General features: G+C 40.4%; 1 protein-coding gene across 1 annotated transcript; it reads right to left on the bottom strand.

Annotated features, from left to right (window-relative positions):
- Positions 1-11: 11 nt before the first annotated feature.
- tbl1x (transducin beta like 1 X-linked) lies at positions 12-24,138 on the bottom strand. The gene is made up of 15 exons (XM_046404578.1): positions 23,280-24,138; positions 7,924-8,029; positions 7,192-7,337; positions 6,674-6,893; positions 5,508-5,640; positions 5,191-5,332; positions 5,013-5,076; positions 4,822-4,919; positions 4,409-4,469; positions 4,155-4,276; positions 3,993-4,067; positions 3,759-3,886; positions 2,595-2,760; positions 2,403-2,504; positions 12-2,256 (listed from the first exon to the last, which is right to left on the bottom strand). The coding sequence occupies exons 2-15, from the start codon at positions 7,979-7,981 to the stop codon at positions 2,230-2,232; spliced, it is 1,542 nt and encodes a 513-aa protein (XP_046260534.1). The 5' UTR covers positions 7,982-8,029; positions 23,280-24,138; the 3' UTR covers positions 12-2,229.
- Between the last annotated feature and the right edge of the window lie 627 nt (positions 24,139-24,765).

Here is a 24,765-nt window from a genome sequence, read left to right as displayed (position 1 = left end):
AGTCTCCGTGGTTTCTGATATCAAAATAGAGCGATTTATTTGAGACACTGAATGACTTCAACTTTTTTTTTTTTTTTTTGTCATGGAAACAGGTGACCACACCCTGGACCAGGGTGGGAGAGAGATAGTAGCTGTCACAGCACTTATTCCATAGTGGGCTCCTTAGCATGCCAAAGAAAAGGCCACCATTTCTCAGTCTGACACAGACAATAATGGCTATCAAATGAAAAGTCAGAAAACAATGAATCACCAATCAACTGAAGGTCCAGTGTGCAGGATTTAAGTGGCATCTAGCACTGGAGTTGCAGACCAAATGAATACCCCTCACCTCACCCTTCCCATTCCAAGTGTAAGAGAAACTACAGTGGAAATATAATTACAGACATTAGATTCCATTTATGCCAACAGATCAGCTTAGATCCTACACAGTGGACCTTTAATGTAAAGTTGTGACATTAAAAAAAAAAAAAAAGATGGAAAAAAGGTAAAAATAAAACACTGGCCCTGCACTTTCAGCAAAATGTGAACATTTGCTGAATAACCCATTACAAAAGTGCACTTCACATTGCTCTAACAGAAGTTGACTGAAAGGGGGGAAAAAAAGAACAGAAATGAAGGCAATCAAAGTGGTGGTGAATTAAGTTTGTCTTTTACATGAGATCCCACTAAGCAGGGGGAGGCAGACTTACTGCACACTGTTGAAGCCCAGCCCACAACACAGGCTTTTCAAATCTGATCAGCTGGCAGCATTTGGTGGTGCTTAACAATCCCACTCATGCTGCTGCAGCAGCAGGATTTTTGCATGACTTCCACCTTCTCATCAAAATGTGCACTGAATTTTCAGTAGACTGCTCAGAGGAAAGTGCCAAGGAGAAACCATGCTAATTAAACTTTAGTTGTTTTCCTGCATGACACTCTTAGCTATGCTTCTGTGATGTCCTGATCCACACATAAAACACAGTTAAAGCGGAAACCAAGCAAAGGACTGTGATGACTGTTCCCTCTCGTGTTTTTGACCAGACTTCCCTGATTGCAGGCAGATGAGGTGCACGTTTCTTCCGTGACTTTCAGGGATCAGCAGTGGAAAGCAAAGCGGTTTAACACATCTGTGTCAATTCCATTTGTGACTTGCTGAAAATCAAAATAACTTGATGCATGGGATGTGATCGGCCCGGTTTGAAGAGACTGTATTAAAAGAAACCGATGAGACATGCACTTAAAAAGAGGTCTCATCATGCATCATCAGCAAAGATGTGATGGCTCTAGCCTTTAATGAGCCCCTACAGGATGGCAATAAAGTGTACTGTATATAAACATATATACACAGTATATAAGTCTGTGTATTAATCTAATTTACATATCTTTACATTCTTAAATTTACATCCAAAAAGGGAGAAAATTCTCTTTGTAAACCACACTTTTCACATCTTGTCCACGAAATGACAATTCCTAATCTTGAGTGAACTGAGCAGGTCATCTTAAGAGGTTAAGGACTGTTTCTTGGCAGGTTTTCCTTTTGTTGTTAAATGTGAGCTAAGAGCAAACCTTGTAGCGGCACATTCAATTTTGACTTTCAATAGTCCATCTGTGGAAAATAGACAAAAAAAAGCAAGAAGTACTCTTGAAACAAACTATTCTCCACTGAGAAGAAGTTCAGCACTCTGTCAACAGACAATACCCGTGCCTCAGTATCGATGTTACTTGTATCACATGCCCCAGTTAGTTTTATTTGGACATCAAGTAACATTTGCTCAGAGGAATTCTAAAACGACAGCCTTCCGTTCATAATTTGTTGCCTTTTCACAGCCGAACACGTGTGTCTCATTAACACTTTTCTCTTTGTATAAACCTCATCTTTGTGTTTCCACCCTTTCAACCCGATAACAGCTGGAGCCGTGGCCCGGAGGGATCACAACACTTCCTCATTAGAAACCTTTTTAAAACATGGCTGAACCCAGGGCGCTGGATTCAGTCCAGTCTTGGGGATCTCTTAACCGGATTCCATTGTGTTTCAAATAAGCGTATCATAAAACACACATCAACAAACTGTAAGGTGCACTGAAGTCAGTTGGTGTTGGCTTCTCAGCAGCTGCTGCAGTTTCACTCCTGTGAGAGGTTTTGTTTCACTCCACCTTACAGCTCTTTTGAGCAGTGACAGTTTGTTTGCTGATGGCAGAAGAAGGCAATTTGCTGCACATTCCAGGATTCATCATCAAAGTCTCAAGTCAGCTATTTTCGGAGATCAAGAACACACACCTGGAAGGTAAAGAATTAGCTAGCATTAATAATACATCTCAAGCAACATGTCCTATTTACTTTGTGTTCTCAAAAGCATAAAAAGTAAGTAAACAGAAGTCCAAATTGTCGTAAATCACTTAGTCATCATAATGGCCGTGGCTTACCGAGCCGTCTGATGCACTGGCACCAACTTTGTCCCCAGTGCTGTTCCAACACACCTCAAAAATACCACCGGTGCCCCTGTAGCTGTGCACCAAGGCTCCAGTCTGAAACAGTGGTGCAAACAAATAAATGTCCAACCCCATCAAGATTTAGCAGTTACTACAAATCTTCTCCAGTGACAATCAGGCCCTTACCGTGGTGTTCCAAATGTGGACACACTTATCGAAGGAGCCGCTGGCCAGGTGCTTGCCGTCGGGGCTGAAGGCCACGCTGTAGACAGGTTCCTGGTGCTTGGTCAAAGTGTGAATGCAGACCCCTCGCTCGACATCCCACAGTCGCACGGTTGAGTCGAAAGAGGCGCTGTGGATGAAGAGTGCATGGAAACAGACATGAGGGCAGCACCAAGGTTTCCTAAAGATCGTCCATTTCCAAAAGAGATCATCATTACAGAGTATTTATGATGCAGGGAATGAACTCTAAGAGCTCACGAGCAGCATGTTTTAACCCTCGATTATCACCAGTGTTCTTTTTTTGGCATTATAACATCTTCTCTCAACCAATTTCACAATGCCAGTATGTCAGGTGATTATACAAAACATCTGGGAAACGTCATTAATCACAATCATTCTTTAAGGAGAAACAGAAAATGTGTGAACTTCTCGGGAAAAAACAAGAGGCTGATTTCAATTAGCACATTTTCATCACTAAGGTGTAAATAGGCACGGCAAAGCTGAAGTCAGTGAACATGTATTGTTCAGTGATGGCTTGTTAAGGTTACGATGTTCCATCCTCTTTTTAGTTCCAGTGTGAATTATTAAAGGCAAAATATGCAACGACTGTAAGTAAGCAATTCTGGATAAAGACCACTGATTGCTGATTCCCAAGTCACCAAATTGCAACCAACCCGAAACATCATTATTTGACAAAATGGGAGTGAGACAACAATCTTTCATCAGAACCAGACACACCCAGCAAAGTCTCAAAGGCATCAAAATGATGAGAAGATGAGGAAATGCAGGCAGAAGTCTCTGGAGATACAGGTCACAAACTTCTAGAGGGTCATAAGTGATTATTATTTTTCTGTAAGTCTCTCAACTACATTATTTCTTTAAGGAGGTTCTTGCATATTACACCTTTAAGTTCCTGCATGTTACGCTGGGTTGTCAGTGAGGACTGTAAATTCTTGTGGTATTCCCACTATTTACACATACATGCAGATCTGGGCTAAGGTTTATTTAACTAACACTCAGATGTTGCCAAGAATATACTTTCTTATGAATGCCAGGCTATGATTAGCGTCCCTCGCACATGTACACAAAAATAATACACAGTTTAGTTACTTGTGAGAGATTTCCTACCTGGCGAGCATGATGTTGGAATTGGGGTTGCTCGTGCCGGGGCCTGTGGGGCTCCACTTGATAGTGTAGATCTCTTTACTATGAGCCTGGAGGTCATGGACACAGGATTCCTGTTTCATACTCCAAATCTGCAAAACAGCAACAGCAAAATACAACTGAATAAAAAAAACAAAAAACAAAAAACACAGATTGCATTTGTCGTCTCTAACCTCTAAGACTGAAGATTAGTCTTACCTTTAAGGTCATGTCGTCTGAGCAGGAGGCGAGCAGCATCCCCGACGGATCCCACTTAATGGCATTAACTTCATTCTGCACAACACAAAACTCGTTAGCGGGACTGTCAAGGGAGCAGGCAGGGTATAAGCTCAGATGAGCAACTCGGAAAAAGCTGTTTACCGTGTGACCCTGGAAGGTCTTGAGGGGCCGGTCGCTGCCAAGGCGACAAACGTGGATGCACATGTCTGTGCTGCAGGAGGCAAAGGTGGTGTTGTTCTGCCAGTCGACATCCAGTGCCGGGGCTGTGGAATATTTGCACAGATCCACGTTCATTAAGGGATGGAAAGTTTTACGTGCAGACAACAACCAAGCAGGAAAATATCAACAATAAGCTTTTACTGTTCTGGATACATAGCAGTTAGGTAAAGTGTTACCTGAGTGAAAGGGGAACTGCTGCTTGGCTTCTCCTGTGTGTGCATCCCAAATGATTGTCGTCTGGAAAATGAAATCAAGCATTTCAAACCATGAATGCAGCATTTTAGAATGTATCCTTATAGAGATTATGACATCTTGTACTCTAACAGACTGCCAGGGTTTGAAATAAACACCTACCTACCAACCAACCAGACGGGTAGGAAGGGTAAAAACATAAGGGATGCAGCTAGTGTTATGGTCATTTTACTTGGTGTGTGCTTTTGCTTTTTGTCTGTGCTTGCTGATGTAGTCTTATTTCAAAGAATAATGCACAAATAGCCATATCTATTTACATTTATTTATTTACTTTACTGTAGATGCCGTACAGAAAAAAAATTATATTACAGAAAATAAATGTAAATGTGTGACATACCTTATCTACGCCAGCACTGAGAATAGAGTTCCCCTTCTTGTTCCACTTGAGTGCAAATATGGGCCCTTTGTGCTGCCCCAAGGTGCTTGCCAGATTTCCTAGTGGATAAGAGCCAGCATTTTTCAGAAGAACAATGGCATAAACCTAATGACCAGAGAAACAACACCATGCTGGAATGATGGATGACATACCATCCTTTGTCCATATCCTGGCAAATCCATCATAGGAGCCCGTTGCCAGGAGAGTCCCATCGCTCTGTTGGATGGAAAGACAACAGGACTGTTACTTGACTGTCCTCAGCTGCAAAGTCTATTCACCACGTGGTAAAAGTAGAAGAGGACAGATGTGGACGGGTGATCTGGCACCTACATTCCAGTCGAGTGAGGTAACGTCCTTGTTGCTGGGGACATCCTGGCCACCTTCTCGGATACAGTGGCGCAGCACCAGCTGGGTGGAGTTGGAGTTATTATTCTCGTTCAGGTTCCAGATCCTGGCGGTGGAGTCCCCCGACCTGAATGGAATACCAATACAGTGGGAGAGGTCAAAAGATTGTCAGGATATAAGCTGTCAGTGATGGATCTTATGAAGCCGTACAACTGCCAAAATAAAAGCAAAGGCGTGCATACGATATTGGGTGACTCATGCAGCATGAATTAAGATCTGTTTCAGCATGGATAGAGACTCACCCTGAGGCCAGCAGATCGGTGACAGGGTTCCAGGCACAGATGAACACTTCAGACTCGTGGCCTCGCAGCACTGTGGCTTTACTGGCTGGTATCTCAACATCAACATCCATCTCCATGGGCTCACTGTGGTTATCTGAGGAGAGTGGGTGCGCACACAGACGGACAGTTACTCACACACACATTTATATATACATCAACACACCCATGCGAACACACATACACATGCCCACACTTGTCAGCTAGCTTAAGAGCGGTTTAAAAAGCTGATAATTTTTCCTCTTATGAATAATAATTGTTACCAAACGACCAAGCAGAACAAAGGCTACCTTTAATAATATGAAGAAAATCAGTTGCTTCTGCTGGTATATGCCAGTGCTATTTTTATTTATCTCATTCTGAAAATACTGACCCAGTTGGGGCGCACGCAATTATCACAGCATAAGAAGAACGCAGTCGCAGAAAAGGCTCAGGCCTTAGAAATATGTGAGAGCTTTCCTGAATCCTCCGACAGTGTAACTTTCTTGAATCCTCTGACAGTGTAACTTTCTCTCACACCCGACTCAGCCTGTTGCCATCCACACCTTCATATTAAATTTCGAGAAGATGAGCTGACAAAACATCCACTCCTCTTCCGCTTGTCTAGAGCTCCACCTGATCTACACCTCTCTGCTTTCACTCGCAGAGGAAGCTACGCAGCTGCTGAAGATATCACGCTCCATGAAAACCACGCTAATATTGTTTCTCAGTGTAAAATAATTTTGACAATTAATTTGTAACAGAAAGACTGATGATATTTTTTTGTAGGTGTAGTAACACAACTGCTAGGCTACCTCCTTATGATAGCATGAAGCCATAACACAGTGCAGGAAAAGTTCCTCCCATGTCTTTGAATTCTCATTCCTAAACCACATACAGATTCATGAAGTAAGGAAAACAAAACACAGTAACTATAACGTCTTTTTATTATGCTATATTTCAATTGGAAAACTTTATAAGTCTGGAAACTATCAAGGAAGACAGGCTTGTCTGCTTATCCCCTTCATTATACCAGACTTGATCATCATTTAATCACATAATTCTTTTACTAATTTTATTTTACTATTTTTACTATGTCAGTTCCTGCTGTGAGATCACTCTGACACCCATATTTAGGAGACTCAGCTTACTCATGTTGTGTGTGCCGTTCTCCTCCCCATTGACAGTGGCTTCTCCATTCTTTGGTGCATTGGACTGGTTTCCGGAGGATGAGGCTGCCGTGGCACAGGCCGCCTGCTGCTGGGCTAACTTGTCGCGGAAGGCCTGCTGCCGCGTCTGCACCACATCTGGCATGACTGCATCAATGAGCGACAGCGACTCAATCGGCCGACCATCGAAGACTGTACCATCCTGTCAGCAGTCAACAGCAGTTAATAACACATCATGAGGAGATGTGATTTTTAATTAGTGACTTGTCATGAATCCTGCTAATAATCAATTATAGAGCTGAAAACTGTTTCCTAATTTGCATTCTCCTGCTATAGAATCATTCCTCATCCTCATTTTTTCCTGTAAGAGGGTGCCTGAAAATGTTAACAGCATTTGTAGTTAATCTGGTGTGTTGTCATAGAGATCAAAGTCTGCCTTTGTATCATTACACAACACAAAACATCAGTGGGAGTTAGTAACAGCAGGTCCCTGCACTCACCTCATTGATGCTGATTTCTGCCTCCACATACTGAAGCCCTTTCTGTAGGATGGAGATCAGGGCTGCAGGGGGCACTAGTGTTCCATTGATGTTGGATTGGCTGATGTGGCTTTCAATGCCAAAGGTGAATGCTGAGTGGGAGAAACCTGCAAACAAAACACCATTCACATTCATTAATGGGGAGAATGCAAAGCACACGATGTGCACAAACACAACACAAATATTCAAAGAAAAGTCTTGTCTGATCCAAACAAAGGCAACAGTAATCGAATATAAAAATCTAACGGCATAACAAGTGTGACATTTGAGAGTATAATAAGGCATGCCAGTGTCAGTGTTGACCTCTCAGGGCTACTAGTAGTTTGTATTCTGTCAGATGACTTCAGAAGAAGTCTCAATAAACAGTAATAAAAATGCAGCTAGGATTTCAATCATTGATCTAAATCCTATTGAATAAGCAAGTTGACATCTAAGGAGCCAGGTAAAATTCTGCACAGCCACATGTGGGAAGGAAGGGAGGGTAAGTGAGTGAGTGGCCTGTTCATTTCAATCCACAATGAGCTTCATATTAGTGAGCATGAAATGTTCGAACAAGCACAACACATTATTTTTATTATGAGCTCTGGCTTTAGATTGAAGTTAATGTATGCAAGTGCATTTTCTAGAAAATGGTCAAATACGATGAAAAAAAAAAACCAGTATCGATGTTTAGCAGATATTAGTAAAACAAACCTGACTCTTGGAGGTATCTGTAGACCAAGAAGTTGACCTCGTCACTGGTAATACTCATCTTAGCCCAATGAAAGGGAGGAGGTATGCTGGAAGGCTGGGTTCACTCCTGAAAACAGAATCAAAAAAGGGGGTTCAGATTGACATTTAGTCTACTCATGATGTATTCTTAAGAACAGATACAAATTCCACCTGCTGCAAATATCTGTCCCCAATCTTGTTTACTGATGCACTTATGTGCAGACACAATGGACACAGACACATTACAGCCCTGATATTCAGCCTCTGCTAGTAATTCAATTCAATTTCAATTCAATTTATTTCTATCGTGCCAAATCAGAACAAAAGTTGTCTCACGACATGAGCCTCATGTCTCATGAGTAACTGCTCACTTTTGTAATATCAACAGCTGGGTCACTTCACCTGTGAATCCATGTCTAGTACAGAATGTAAGTATTTCTACCCTCTCTTCTCAGTCCTAATGGGAATGTCTATATCCATTTGGCTTTCACTGAGAACTCCATAGTGCTTCCCATTAGTGACCCGGTCAACCATCCAGATGGTAAGAGGCCTGATAAAGCAGCAAGGATATTAAATGCCTGTCTACTGCCTGTTTAGTGAATTACAGTAGAGACCAAGAAGCAAATTGTTCAAAGCAGCTAGCCTGGCCTGCCCATCTGATGTATTTTCAAAAACAGTGGTGTTTAACATAGCTTATGTTAACAATTCAATTCAGATGGTCTCCAAACTGAAGGGAGCTAAAAAAAAACGAAAAAGCCAATTATGTTTTTGTCCTCAGGCTGATGAACACTGCAAGAATACTCTTACCACAATTCACCAATGCAAGAGCAGGGTAAATGGAGCTGGAACAACATTGCTTATACACCCACACACACAAACGTACATTACACATAAAGAGAAAGGTCTATAATCAGATTCGGGTTAGAAAAAATGACAAAAGAAACAAACTGTAACCTTAGAATAAACATGACAAATGATATATACTAACAATTTCACTATAGCTATTTCCTGCTCTCCCAATGGGAGATAAAGTGACTGATATTTTGCTGGGAACACAAAATGAAACAAAGGGGGTGGTATCAGGTATAAGAACTGCATGGCTGTCCAACTTCCATTCCAAACGCTGTCCAGGCCCACTCAAGTTCCCCTTTGGTAGCATAGCAACAAGACAGATCGAGCAAAATAGACAGAGAATAGTGTTGTCCCAATTACTAGTGGGCACACAGCCAGAGGGGTTGAACATGTTACTCAACATGAATTATTCACTCTTTCACCTTGGTATATTCTTTCAGATCGACTCTGCCTTTATTGTACCACACCAGACATGCTAAGGGTTGGAATAATAACAACCTCTGCAGCTGGTGCAGCTACAAAATGAAGTTTCTTTAATATTTGCTAACCCAAAAAGTGGTGCTATTAAAGGTGCCCTGTGGAGTTTTCTTGTAAACAAACATGTTATGTTTGCATTCACTGAAAACACCAAAACTCATTGTGGTCATGAGGTGAAACAAATTGTTGTTGTTGAATATAGCCTTCCTGGACAATGTGGCCAAAAACATAATATCACAATCTATTTAACGATACACGGTCTGCTGTAGACTAAAGCTAGACTTGAAACAGCCTATGAATTCCTCCATTAAACCATGCAGGTCCCCATGCATAAAAGATAGGACCCACATATAAATAAAAAGCTCCATTGTGCTATTCAAGGTCAAAAACTCTGCAGGTAACCATTAAATTACTCTTAAAATAAAAAAACAAAACAAAACAAAACAAAAAAATATTCTGCAACAACAACAAGAAAAAAAAACAGAGTACAATCACACAGAAATATTACCTAATATAAACAAACCCTGGCTTCATCTCAGCGTTCCATAGATTCTCATTATCATTGACATCAACAAACAAATCACACTCAAAAGAAAATGTTGAATGTTGTGCCAGGGAAAACAACAACACTAAGCTCCTCTACCCAAGCCAATGTGGCCTGATTTGACCACCGCTGCCGTGTTTGTCTTTGGCTTACATATACGACTAGGAAGGGTAGCCACATCAAAGCACGGCAGCCACTGCTCCCAAGGCAGCTACTGCTACATACCAAACAACTGGAAACGTAATTAACAGGCAGCCTGGAGGGGCTCATGTCCCATCAGTGCAGGGCAGACACAATAATCCTTCTATCAGATGGACCCATGATGCCACCATCCATTACCCAACTCCCTGGGCATCAAAGGCTCCTTTGGCCAAACAATGAGCCTTATGGAAAACCAAACAAAATGCTAACCTAGCACTAAGTTTTATCCACTGAAGTGATAAGTGGAGTCAAAGTCTGAAGATAAAATCCTTTTGAAAAAAAAAGACATCACAAAGGACAAAAAAGACCAGTGAATAAGGCTGCTACTACAAAAGCTGTTTACACAGCACAGACATACAACGTTGATACACAGAGTGCAAATTATAGAGCTATGGAATATAAAATCATCTATCTTGACTTACTATCTCTTAACCTCTCTTACCCTCAGGTGTGCATAAACCACAGCTTATCAGCTTCTTTCAAAATAGAAAAATGTGAATATATCAATTATATTAATGGTATCGGCCATGAGAAGCAGGTAACTATCGATATGCCCTCATTGATACAGGGAGGACAAAGGGTGGACAAAAATAACTTTTTGTGTAATACAATGCAATTCAACAGCACCGTAAACAGTAACTTCCAAAATAGTCCTACACTTAATTCAACACCTCTCACTTTATTAACATAGGATTTGTTACAGGACATTTTGATCATGCTTTATTGGTTTTGCCAAAATCTAGTGGCAACTGAATGTAGCTACATGTGATTTTCCGTACAAAGAATTTTAAGTTAAATAACACTCAAACAATTTAAATCACCTCTTAAAGGTAAACTAAAACATATAACTTAAGTGTTTGTCACTGAAATCCAGATTTCTAGATGGTATGGGCAGACCATGGAAATAACACAGGAAACCTCCAAGCCCAAAACAACATGTGGTTATGGCATTATGAATCATCAGTGTAACAGAAACAGAGAAATGCCACCGCCATTAACCGTAAATCTGACAACGGGGTTACAACCTCACCAGACCCACTATTCGGGAACGCTCAGCTTCAGCAGGCCCCTTACCAGAAGCTTATAAAAATGCCATTACCGATGATGATATAAAATTCCAAGCTGTACCACAGTCTCAACACAGTGCAAGTGTATGACACCACATGAGAAAACATATAGACTATACTAAAGGATAAGACGCATGCTTTAACCACAGACAGATGTATACTGTAGGCCACACATGCCTATGGGACAGTCACAGCTCAGTGTATTTCAGAATGAAAGACTTGGGGATATTCATTTAAAACGGCCACAAGCTGTTTAATGATATATGCTCAGCCCTACATTTGTAACAGCAAAATGTGTCAATTCATGATTCATTTGAAAAAAAAAAATTACCCACAAAATTCCAACAGATAGAGCACTCTGCACCACTATTTCCGGCTGAAATTGGCAATGCACACAAATAAATCTGCTTTGATCCCTTCTCTTTTCACCACTTTGATTTCACTGAAGTTTTACTGAATGATGCTGCCAAATGAACAGGTCTTTCCTATGATAGTCCTTGCACTGATGTTAGTTCCCTCACATAGTGGATTAGACTAACAACTTGTCAATCACACATTGATGGCAAAACACTGATGCAAAAGACATCAGAAAAGACCCATTCTCTGAAAGCAGAAACAAAATTGAAAACCTATACAAAACCAACATGGCAACAGTTAACAGTAATTAGCAATACATTACAGTTTCATGCAGCTTCAGATGTTTTCAATTTGTGATCGCTTGAGACTGAATGTTCAGTTGTTTGAAAGCATTTCATGATGAATATTGTAGAAACTGTGCATATACTGTCAGTTCACATAAACATTTTTTTTCAGAGAACAGCCAATTCACATTTTAATGGTGTTAACATTTCCACATACAAACAGATGACTGCAGAAAAGACAAAAGATGGCATAGACAAATGGAAACCTTAACAGTTCAATGGTGAGAACACCTGCTGTGGTCATCAAGCTCATTAGTGTTGACTTTAGGCTATTAACTGCAATTACATGACAATGTAAACTACAACACACGCTTGTCAGACCTTCATCCATAGTCACGAGGGCCTTCATACTCTTAATACTCACATTTCAAATGCATTTTTTCAGTTTTCAACCTGGAGCACATCTGACAAACATATGCTTTAATTCTAATCAAATTTGTCGACACAAGCTATACAACAGCTTGGACTGAATACTGGGTACTTTTGTGGCTCAACGCTTCCACCGACATAGGACTGTTGCTTTTGTCAATGCGTTGCTTTCACTACATGCATGGCTGCAACTTTGGCTCTGATATCACTTAGAGTAAAAAAAGAGGAAGTAGTGTCTGGGTTTAGAAGTTATTAATATGTTAATATGCTGCAATATCTAAGGATGAACGTGGATTTTAAGACAGAATATAGTACATGCTGGAAACGTGAATAATCATTAATTGTAAATCAGTTTGGAGACATTCTTATCTTTTCTAGTATGATAACATAATGAAAATAGAAGAGCCATTTGCAGATTTTATGTGATAAAGTCTGTCTTAGTAGCAAAAAGCAATCCTTTAAATAGGCTGATAGCCAAATGAAATTTGTTACATTTCAGCTTCCCTGGTTAAAACAAACAAATGCCGCTGTGAATAACTTGCTGAACATCCCACTAAACAGGGCTTGTCATGTAAAAGCATCTATCCATCACTGAAATCAAATAAAATGCTTTCTGAACATAAATATTCAAGCGCAAAACTCACAGAGCAATGAGAACTACACAACCAGCCATCGCCTACACATGCAGCTTTTGAAAAGAGTGATGTTGAAAACCAGCACACCCGGGACCCCATTTTCTCCTGAACAGTCACCTCCTGACAGATGTGCAAACAAGACCTGGAAACAGCAGCCATTTTCTCTTGAACTGCTCTGCTGAGTAAAACCCGCCTTTGAAGCTTCTGGTTGGGCTGCAGTCTGGGGGTGGGGGTGGGGTGAAAGAGAGACTGGGGGAGGGGAATCATAGATGGGGGGATGGTGGAATGGGAGCAGGGTGATAAATAATGATCTCCACACAGGTAATCACAACAACCATTTATGCATTATTCTTTGCCTCTCCCAATGAGTCACTTAGTGACAGCCAATGTAGGTCGGCAAACGGTGGGGGGAGGTAAGCCTTCAGTCTCCAGGGGAAACACTTCTCCCACGCTTCCTATGGGTGGCGATACTTTTAATGTTTACCAGGGGTGGCCAAATGTGTGCCATGTGAGAAAACAGTCTGCAGGTTTTCGTTCCAACTAAACACACACACGGACTAACACGCCTAAGTAGAGAGGAGGAAGTCGTACATGAAATTATCTGCTGATGTGATCAGTTGGAATGAACGCCTGCATTCTACTGCAGGTTACTACCACTCCATGCGCACGCACACACATGGATGGCCACCCGTGAAACCAGTACATCTTACCTACTGGTTCTTTCAGCAGTGAACAAAGAAAAAGGTCACTGGGGTAACTCTAGTCACTGATACTGCAAACATACTCCAGTGCAATGAATTACACAGATTCCAATGGTGTACATAAACGATTACAATCTTCTATATACATCTTTATGTTATGTAATCTTTTATGTATGATAGATTTGCAGTGTTATGTGTGCATTTTTCTCTTCCAATAGAAAAAAAAAAGCACATTCACAGGCACCACCATCAAGTATATCGTCTCCCTGGGGAACGAATGGGGGATGGTGACAGCAAGGATCACAGAAAGGATTCCTCATGATGGCTTCTAATCAGGAGTGTCAGGACCTAAGTTCCACCCTAATGCTGAACACAGTGGCATCAAATAAAAATGACAACTCCCACTTGCCTTGGTGTCATTTAGTATTCTCTGTAGAAACCAAATAATATCGACAGTAGTCTAACATTGTCTAACTCTTGGAATATTTTTCCTATCGATGTGGACATTACATTACATGCATAACGGAACAGAACATCCCTAAGCATAAGATTGATGAAATGAGAACTGAAAGGATAAAACCACTTTCAAAGAGTGTAAAGAGTAAAACTGTTATTGTATCACTTGCAGCAGGGCATTACTCTATCCAAAACAATTAAATCAACAGTCAAGACTACAACTGAAATTAAAATTTGTGCAAATGAGCCGCACTTCTCCCTCACCACACAAATTCTGCTTTGCAGTGCTGCAGCATTTTATAAACCTCAAAACCAACAGATTCATAATTCCCACTGGTCTTTCCAGATAGTATTTCGTCCTGCACCTGTAGCAACATGCACACAATGAAGGAGATATTTGCAATTCTTTTTTATTCTTACATTGATATCACTATACTGATATACTGCTTTACGCACACTGTGCTAGTAGCAGTGCCTAACACAGCAAGCTGCAAGCCGAAATCATGAGATGAGGTGCAGACAACATATGAGGCGCAGACAATCAGCTACAGAGTTCTGGTGACCGAGCTTTCTGCCTCCATAACCTCACATTTTCAAACTTGTGCTGTTCTACTCTAAACAAGACTGACTCAAGTGACATCACTCAAGGCACTTTACAAGACTTGACGCAGCCAAAAAATCCTTCATCACATTTTTGTATTGATTTAAAGAAAGTCCCCCTTTAGAGATGAATCAATCAAAAGCCCCTTTTCCAGCAATGTTGCTGTGAAGAGGGTCAATCATTTTGCTGGCTTTATCTTTTATTTTCCTTTGTGCAATGAACTAAACAACACAGGTACAATGCTGCCCCAGTGAGTGATTTCAGATTAGGATTTTGGCATTAATGGTGTGGTGTGTAACACAAGAGAGCCAGCGTCTAATGTGGTTCCCGCTGTTTAAACATTTTTGCATTAGACATGTGACATGCTCCAAGGGGAATCTTGTTTTTCAACAATTATTTTTACTCCTGCAATGCACTCTGTGAGCGTGATGCCACAAAAAAAAATTCAATCTGTGCAGACAGGACAGCCTTCAGATTTTTGTCATTGTTAAAAAAAATTGAGTCAGTGGCAGAAAATGTTCAGTTAAGATGACCTCTGGTTACACAGATCGTCAAGTCTAAAATCCTTGTTTAAATGATATGGCACAGGGTAGGGCAGCTATCATACTAAGCAGGTTATTGCAGGGCATGTCAGCACTTCTCTGCTTTAATCTGGTTTCTCCAAATATCCTGGTTTCATGTCCGCATGTAAGCACACAAGGAACCAGTTGCTGTAGGGCTTGCATGTGTATATGTCTGTGTGGGGGTGGGTGGCGAGTAAATATGTTGTGTGGAGGAGATTGTGGGACACAGAAAGCTCTTTTGATGCTCAGTGCAGCACACAAACAGACAGAATATAATCTCCATCTTTCCAAAGGCTGTAAAGATGAAAATAATAGAAGCCCCTCCTGCAATACTCTGACCATGCATTCATATCACTGCATGTAAAGATGCAAATTTGTACAAGATAGTTTATTGCTCAATTTTAACCCATAAACACACTGAATAAACAATTGAATACATTCTCTTTTACATAATATAATTCACTGTGCAACCATGACACGCGGCTTCAAATCTAGGCCAGTGCGTACTTTGTACTCTTACATTGCATGACATTATAAAGAACCACAAGTTCCTGTGTATTACATCGGAAACTGAAAGTAAATGATCGGCACCTTTGATCAAAAACATTAAACTGAATAGTGGAGAGAACCCTTGGCAGACTGCTGGCTCTGTTGACATTGCAGATGCGACCTGTGTCTCACTGGCTTCTCCACAGGAACTGAAACTATCAAATATTTTTATGGGAACATACAGTATATATTAATAAGCTTTTACGTAATCACCACTTCAAGCAGAGAGAAAAAAATAAGATTTTATCATTTTATCCATTTTATTTGGTAGACTTAAACTATATTTCTACATTCTTCAATAGTAAGACAATTTAACAGTCAACACAGAGGCCTCAGCCTGGCTATTCTCTTTTGAGTGAGATGAGGATTGCACAAATAAGCTGTAAACACAGAGGCACACCAGTGTGGGCAACACAAGTGTTGCTATGGTGACCAGAGGATCTTGCTTCTCTGTCAACAGCTGCTCATGCCACCCTAAATACCCCCCACTCTCCTTGAGCTTTCCTTCTATCTGACATCAGGGTCAAACAAACAAGGCAGACAAGTGAGCTGAAATACTGATCTCCATTTTAAGCCATCACTTGACTGTTTCTTTACCTTTAATTTACACAGTACAACACCAATACTACACACCGAAGATTTCCCTTGGTGTGTGTGTGTTCTCACACAACGCCCATCCTCTTAAGCAAGTGTGACACATAGAATAAAAAATTGGAAATGTTTCAAAATGTTTAATTCATGTAAGTAGAAACAGCTGCACAGTTATCTGCTAATTTCTTATTTCATAAACTCAAATTTTGTTTTGCTTGTTCTTTAAATTGCTCATCTTTTTTTGTCTTTCTGCCAAAGTGTAATGAAGTATGTCTTTAAGAAACTATGCTGCTATCTGAGAGACACTGGACCAAAATCTAAGGTGTGGCAATAAATACACCTTCAATCTCTAGCAATAAAAACTGACCTTGCCCTGGTTACGATAGACAGAATGTAGACAATAAACCCATGTTTAGAATACCTGGATTAAATGTATGCACTACAGTAATGCTTGCCTTTTGGTATGTACACACATGTTCACTACTGGCGGGGCCATTCTGTGGTTTTGACACCTACAAGTTTCAAACTACAAGGAAAAGGAAACTACAAAAAAAACATGCAGCAGAAAACACGAAACTTTCACTGGCATTCAACAGATGGTCGTTTCATTTCCGTAGCAGTTTGCTCAAAGCTGCAATTTACAGTTATCCTGCAACAGCATCTCACCACTGGATGCCTGGCCAAAGCTACACACTCATAATCTCTAAGTACACAGATAACAAAACCCCACATGAACTTATCTCTCTGCAAGTGTGTGAGTACCATTTAATGTCAGTTTAGTAACATGCCATGATGCCTGAAGATACAGAAATTCACCATCTGGTGAAAGACAAATATAACCAGTGCTCAACCAGGGAATAAAATACATGGCAAATCAAGGTACCTTATCACATTAATGCAAAGTCCCATAAATCCAGCAGCACCATAAACCAACAACGGCCTAATCCAAACAAAGACATTTAAGGGCCAGGTCACGCTAGAGAAGAACTGGTTTGTATGGTGTGTCGTCCCAACATGTCAGAGACGACAGGTGTTCATAGCTGTCCTATAGGGCCACGCGCAAAGGCGGAGTGAAACTTAGGCCATCAGTACCTTTTACACTACCTGTTCAAGGTGACAATGTGCCTTACTGTTCCATGTAAAAGGTGTGGGATTGACGTCAGTGTAAAAAAGGCTAAGATGGTAGGACATGAAAAACACTTTCACATGCCTCTTTTGTTTAAAGAACTATCTAAAATATTAAATCATTTGCCACATATTTGCCTTCTTCCAGAAACAGCAATGTTAGAGTTTCCATGTCTGCAAAGGGTTTATAGCTTCAAATCACCCAACCAAAAAGCAACATTATATAAGCATTTTACCCGAAAGTAACAACTTCAAAATCATTTTGGTGGAAGAGTGACTTGTAATAGGCAGAGTGGTGCGTCTGTCATTTCAACTATGCATGCCGAACACCTGTTTGTGCACGACGTAATGTGAACAGGAGCTCTGCATCGTTAGCATGAGGAGGTTTTTCAGGCCCAGAGCAGGGAATGTTGGCAAGGAGCGGCACCAGAACTGGAGCTGGACAAGCAGGCACCCGACATCATCACACGGAGACCAAGGAGAGGAATTTGACAGAGGAAACTAAGAAAAGAAAAATAGTGTGACCAAGCAAGAAGCCAGACAAGAGTAAATTTTGAACTGGCTTTTAGTCACTGGCAAGAGCTATGATATATAAAAAGGCTGCAACACAGACATTGAGCTGGCCTTCTTTCTGTTGAACCAGTAAGTAACATTAGCTGGGCTGCTGTGTCTCATGTTGCTGCACTTCTGTGATGTTTGGCCGTGCTGGCAATAACAAGCTCATTTGTGATGGTAAGTAATGTAATCACAACATATGTACATTTACAGCTGTCCATATTTACAACAGTGGTGTGTTACTGAACTGCACTTCAAAACTGTAGGGTGCCCAATTACAAATAATGCCATTTTTTTGCATGATGATACTTTCACATGAACTATACAGAAGAACTGGTGCAACAGTTACTAAAGCATTGTGTCAATATAAATGTCACAATATTTACACAGAAAGTACATATCATGGCAAGAACCTAAAGGAGAACCTGTGTGTCCTGCAGAGTTTCCAAGTGTGTGTTAAAAAGTAAACATAAACCATTAACACTGAATCATTAGCTATAACGAGTTCAGACAATAGAAGAAGAAACTGCTGCTGCTAGACACAGCAACACTTCAACATGTGGTTCACTCCCAACTGTTTTTATATAAATACACACAAGGACACAGGCAATGCACAACAGACACAAGCTCACGCAATGATAAACAAATCCAAATAAACCACAAGCAGCATTGACAGAGGTCCAAGTTTTGTGGAATCAACAAGAAATCGATTGACTGACTTTCACCAAAATAATGGTCACCACTGCATGCTGATGCTCTGCTGAGGTATATGAATCTTCTTTCATAAACATTTGATATAGTTTATGACCTCAGTGAACACATTTTACACTAAATCAGACTGACATATTAAAATTTAATTCACAGTTTTAAGACCAGTAAAGTCTGTAGATGATCCTGACTAAATTGTAAGATGACTGGAACAGTGGTTTCCAATGAGATGTCAAAAACAGGATTTTGAGAGAACTAAACGGGAGAAGAGGCTAGGGGGATGACTTCAGAGGTTAAGATGATGATTTTGACTCTAGACCAAGCTGTTTGACGTAAATGTGAAAACATAAACTTGATTATTAGAACCTGCTAAAATAATAACAATAACACATTCATTGCTACAACATATCAAAACAATGTGATCATTAAGCTCCACAATATTCTTGTAGAACAGGTGCCCATGGACCTCTAGGTTAATTTTCAAGTTGTTTTGCTGCAGTATAAAGTCATACCGAATATGCATACATTTTGGTCTCTAAAAAAAAAAGCTTGGCAACTGGCTATAACTGGATAATATACCACGATACATATTGTTACCATCCACGCTTCAAGTTATACTTATACCTATAAATTTTAGGCCATACCATCCAGCTCACTTTTATCAATCATCACAAAATTATTGACTATTTATTGCTATTTACTGACTCAGTCCTGAACCTCCATCGTGCCAGACAAATGTCACATTTGTGAGCCCCTCCGAGGGGTGTAGGGCTTCTAGAAAATTGAGAAAAGGTCACAAAATTATACATTTTCAGAGCAGCAGAATAATGGAGCAAAAAGATGACTTGAGGGATTAAAATGGTTTAAAAAAAATGAAATCTATGCCAAGCCATATGGGAGAATTACAAAAATGTAAGCTTGATTATTACAGCACTACCTCAACGTCAGCAAATGTAATTTTATGTGCCCGGGTAGTGGGTGGAATCTGCAACCAACCAGCTAATTTTGGTATTTAAGCCTTATGGATTTAGCTGCCCCAGAAGAAGAAGAAGAAGAAGAAGAAGAAGAAGAAGAAGAAGAAGAAGAAGAGGAGCAACGTTCCAGAAGCAAATCTTCGCTGTTAGAGCCCTAATAAATGGATACAGCCTTGAACTAGCCAGTACTTGTATGGGCGTCATTTCAGAGTTTTCACTGGTCTGCCAGTTGGCTGGTAGCCCATACACACTGTCTCTTTTGGAGGGAGAGAATGGCTCACCTCCCTCCATGGCCTATCATAAATAAATACTGTTACAGAAATATTTGGACAGCCTGATACAGAGCTTTACAGCCCCACAAGGCTGACATAGACTTTCTCAGGGACATCCTTGTGTTACTCATGAGGATACATTTCTGTTTTGAACACACCGTCCAGGTACTTTGAATATGTTGTTGAGTCATAAGTGCCTCAGTTTACCGAGCTCTTAGAAGCTGCATTTGATTGAGCTTTTAATCGGTACTCAGTGCCTGTAAGGTACTGACTGAAATAAGTATCAAGCAGTATCAGAACATCTCGAGTCAAACAATTTGATCGTTCTGTATTCAGATCTAGAAAAGAAATGACTATTTGTATAGTTTTGCTTGCATCCAATCACCAAAAGATGCCAGATGTGTGACTGGTCCACTTCTGCAGCAGCTATGGTCAGTACAGTCTGTGGTGTGTTCAGGTCTAGATTGGTGTACTGGACACAGCTGATTAATTTGAACACTTTCAAAGTGCATTTGTGTAAAAATCATTTGGATAGGGAGGTCAAAGTGGCATTTTACACAAATTAATGCTCCCATTTACATGATGGGCTCTGAATGAAAGACTCTACTGGTATCAGAATAAATTTAAGGGTACACTGGTATCATGTTGTTGTAGTTATACCCATTTGAATAACCTGAATAATCAAAAATCTATTTAGAGCCAAATAAGGACTGATGACAAACTATGACCTGAATGCATTGTGATTTTCCACATATTGTAGGCCATCCTACAATATGTGAACTGAAACCAAAGACAATAGGCAGACAGACAATAAGCCGTGGGCCAACATTATTCATTTATGTGGTCTAAGAACTCTGTACAAAGGTAACTGTGTGCACCTACTCATACACTGCTGACTGGAAATTATTCAAAGTCTATGAAGCAGTGAAAAAACTTATAGTCAATCTAGCAAAGAGAGACAATCTTGCAGAGATATCAGTGACAGGTAGTAATGAGGCAGTTAGTCACTGACACTTAGGGATCAATAAATGTAAAACGTAAAGTGGTCTGAAACATGCAATTAAGACATAATAAAACTCCTATTGTTCTTTAAATAGGTGGCACTAAAACTGTTTTTGGAATCACTGCAATTAGGGTTGACTGTAAGTTCTTGATTCTGGTAACAAAACAGGTAAACATGCTGGTCGATGCAGTTGATACCAGTTTCACGCATCACATCAGACAAAATTCTGTAAACATGTAGAATAGGATACATATCTTGTTACATTAAATCTACAGTTTGCTTACAATCTAGAACAAACAGATTTGTAAAATAACACGATAGGAAAGTCACTTTTTAATCAAAGGGGGGTAAAACTAAATACTCAATCTGTAACGATCCGTGCAAATTCAAGATCCATAATATGCATGAGAAAATAATCTTGACTGTAAAGTCTACTTGCTACTTGCTTTTTGAAAGAATTTACCAAATGCTAAGCATACAGTATGAAAGTGCAACAGGTAATTCCTTGCACTGTGGGAGGTTCTGATCTACAGCAAGCCCTAAGGGCTTGAGCTAGGATAGCTCTGTGTGAATACAACATGTGCTGAACAAATAATCATGACGAAAAAGCTGAGAATAAATGTGTGGAAGCACTTTGGATTCATCGATTGGGATGAAGCTTCGCAGGGAGTGTTCAAATTTACTGGAACAATTTAAATGTTGACTCTTAATTATTGCCCAGTCCATACACAGTATTCTTTTTAATATATAAAACTAATAAACACAACAATCGTTGTATCTCTCTGGTGAGGACATTAGTGAAGGGCACTAAGTGTCATCCTACAGTGACCAATGGCTTACTATTTAAAAAAAAAAGCCTAAAAGCTTGTAGCAACAGCCAAAACATCCATTTAGTATTTTCTTACCAAAGAGGTTCTATCCAATGTAACTTTTCTGTTAAAGTGACTCCATCAATGACACCTACTGTGAAAATAACTGTGTTTCTCCCAGCCGTTGTTAGGCTTAAGCACAGCACACAAGCCATCTTGGGCACCACCTAAGCTAGATGAATGTAAAATCAATACGTGGAGCATTAAAAACCGACTTTTCCCAGATTTAATGGTTATAGTTAGTCCCCAGTGGTTTTATTTAGTAGGTTTTGCCATTAAGTTTTTTGGGTGCTCTTCATTTATTATTTGCTCTAGCTTTTCGAACTTACTGTACACAGATGTTAAAAATAATGGTGGAAAATGGTGTCATATTTTCTTATAAAGAAACATAAAGATATTCTTGGGGAGGGGGGTCCCCAAACACCCTGAAAGATATGTGCACCTCAGTGTTTCACAAACCTAGGGACATGGCTGCAAACAGCATACAGCAGCCACTGGGTCAACGAGAAAATGGGGGCATCAATTATTTGGGACACTGAAGTAAAATCAGGTTAAGACAGTCTTCTTCAAACCACAGTGGCTTAGCTGTTATTTTCATCCTGATCCTTCTCATGTCTTGTTTTGATAACGATAATGAACACTTTGATGCTCTGAGGTTAGGCAAGACATCTCTCAACTGTGTCTGTACATGCTCCATCCCATTATTCCATGAACTGCAGAGAATAACCTGGGCTACTAGTAGGGAAATTAGAAAATATAGGTCATATAACAATTCTTCATGTCCTCACAAAAGTAAGCTGATTTCCTTAAGTGTTATGTGGACACGTAAAATCACCAGGTCCTCAAGCTTTATATTTAGCAGGGTTTCTTTTGGTATATTGGTGCCTCTGTTGTGTTTTAAGACATCCACAGCTGACATACATAGAGTCAGGGAACACCTTAACACTGTAACTGTAGAGTTAACAAGAAGGGTCCCTTGAAAACTGGTGGCAATGTCTTGTACAGTTAATTTTCCCACCGTCCCCACCCCCACTCATGCGCTTCCTATGTCTGGCGTTATAAATACTATCATTCATATATCAAATTAAACAAAATGTATGAAACTACACTGGTGAAACTTAATGCGGCGAGTGCTTTCTATCGTGATGTAGATATCCTAATAATTCACCAAAACGGGACAACCCTCAACCTCTAAAACTTATTGTATTTTTTTAAGAAGTCCGCAGGTCAGCTACAAGGGTCTGATATAAGTGTGAGAAGAAAAAGCACAGTGTCAGAAAAGTAGGCTGTTTGGTTAACTTACACCGACTGAGACGAAATTAAAAGGGCACGAGCAGGAATTTCAACACACGTGTGGAGTCAAGGGGTGATTAAGCTATATGCCGGTAACCTCATAATCAACGCCATAATCACCAATTTCTCGAAGTCGTTATCCACTTGGCATGTAACCCACACGCGTAAACACAGAAGGAGCCTGAATGCAGTACAGCCTAAAACCATGCCGCTCGACTTTTAACTGGCTTACCTTTTATTGTGAGAGTGAACTCGTGGTGTCCGCCGCCACCTCTTCCTCTTCCACAAGGAGAACCTCCAACTTCAATTAGCTAGCAACGACTTTCCTCCCATTTTGCTTATCGTCATATTTCAAGTTCCGACCGACTGCCTCGTATGACTCACTGTCGGCTAATTTGGAGAGCTAACAAAACGTATTCGGTCGGACACCCTCACAACTGGCGGTAAAGTTGGAAAAAAAAACGCCGAGTTTGTGTGGCTGAGGCTGCAGGCTACTCTGTGGAGTTTCACCGTTCACTGAGAACAGTAACATAAAGAGACAGCAGCAGGCGCTTATCGGCAGTGGGAGAGAGAGACGCAGACAGAGAATGGGAGAGGGAGTGGGGTGGTGGGGGGTGAAGCTGGCTGACCTTAAACCTGGATAGTGAAAACACGGCCGAACATTTAGGTTAATTAATAAAGTCACTAATTTTATATATTTTGTACATTTCAGTGCCTTAATGGCACAGACTACATGTTAAAATGTCAGTTTATAAACATCTGCTAGCTATCTCTGCAGGAGTACATTTCACGTTAAGAGATAAACTATCCTGTCGTCAAATGACAGTTTTAACGGCTGCGTTGTTCCTACAAAGCTACTAAATGTTGGCCATTGCTTAAACGTCTACCTAAAATGGAGCTGAGTGTGGCTGAAATTTGACCCAAAATACACATTTGGTCGCACGACGTATGCCGTTAATATAGCACACTCTCGGAAAAACCGCGCTAAAGTGTATTATTGCTCTGATATTTTGTTTTCACTATAGACCATTGACTGTTTAGGCAGTGGGCTGAGTCCCACTGGCTACAGTCGAGCATGTGTGCCTATTTGGCCTCTGAGCTACTTCCCCTCCCCCACACTCTACTATTTTTCGCCTGCCTGGTCACACAGCGGTTGATTAATTCTCCTTTCGCCTTGCTCAGTCATTCAGATTTGGAAAGTAAATAACAAGTTGACATCATTACGGCTCTACACTGGTGTGACACATTCCTTTGGTTACCGTACACACAGCAATATGTGCGCACGACATATTGCAGTGGCAGTATTGAGCAAATGTGTCCAGAAACCAGGTAGGTCATTTAAATTCTGAGTTAATCAAAAATACATATTCCCAGTGAAATGTAGTTTTCTATCGCAGTCTGTTGTATTAAGTTTTGTATAGTTCAACCATACAACATGCACATTATCCCAGTGTAACTACAATGAACAGCAGTGATGCCTCAGGACAGCAGAGAGAATTTAGGCCAGATATCCGTTTATAGTTTGACTGAGAATAGTAGCCAGTTTAGCCATGTTGTTGAGGAAAGCATCAACTGTATACAGTATTTATATTTATCCAGGAAAGCTGAGACGTAATGTTATCTAACTCCACAAAATAGAAGTCATGGAGACAGCAGCAGCTATGATGAAGACCACTTTTATTTATTTTTTAATCCCATTATCCCAAGTCCTTTTCATT

The sequence above is a fragment of the Scatophagus argus genome, chromosome 11 (genome assembly GCF_020382885.2).
Source record: "Scatophagus argus isolate fScaArg1 chromosome 11, fScaArg1.pri, whole genome shotgun sequence".
Lineage (NCBI taxonomy): Eukaryota > Metazoa > Chordata > Actinopteri > Scatophagidae > Scatophagus > Scatophagus argus.
This window is presented reverse-complemented; position numbering and strand designations above follow the sequence as displayed.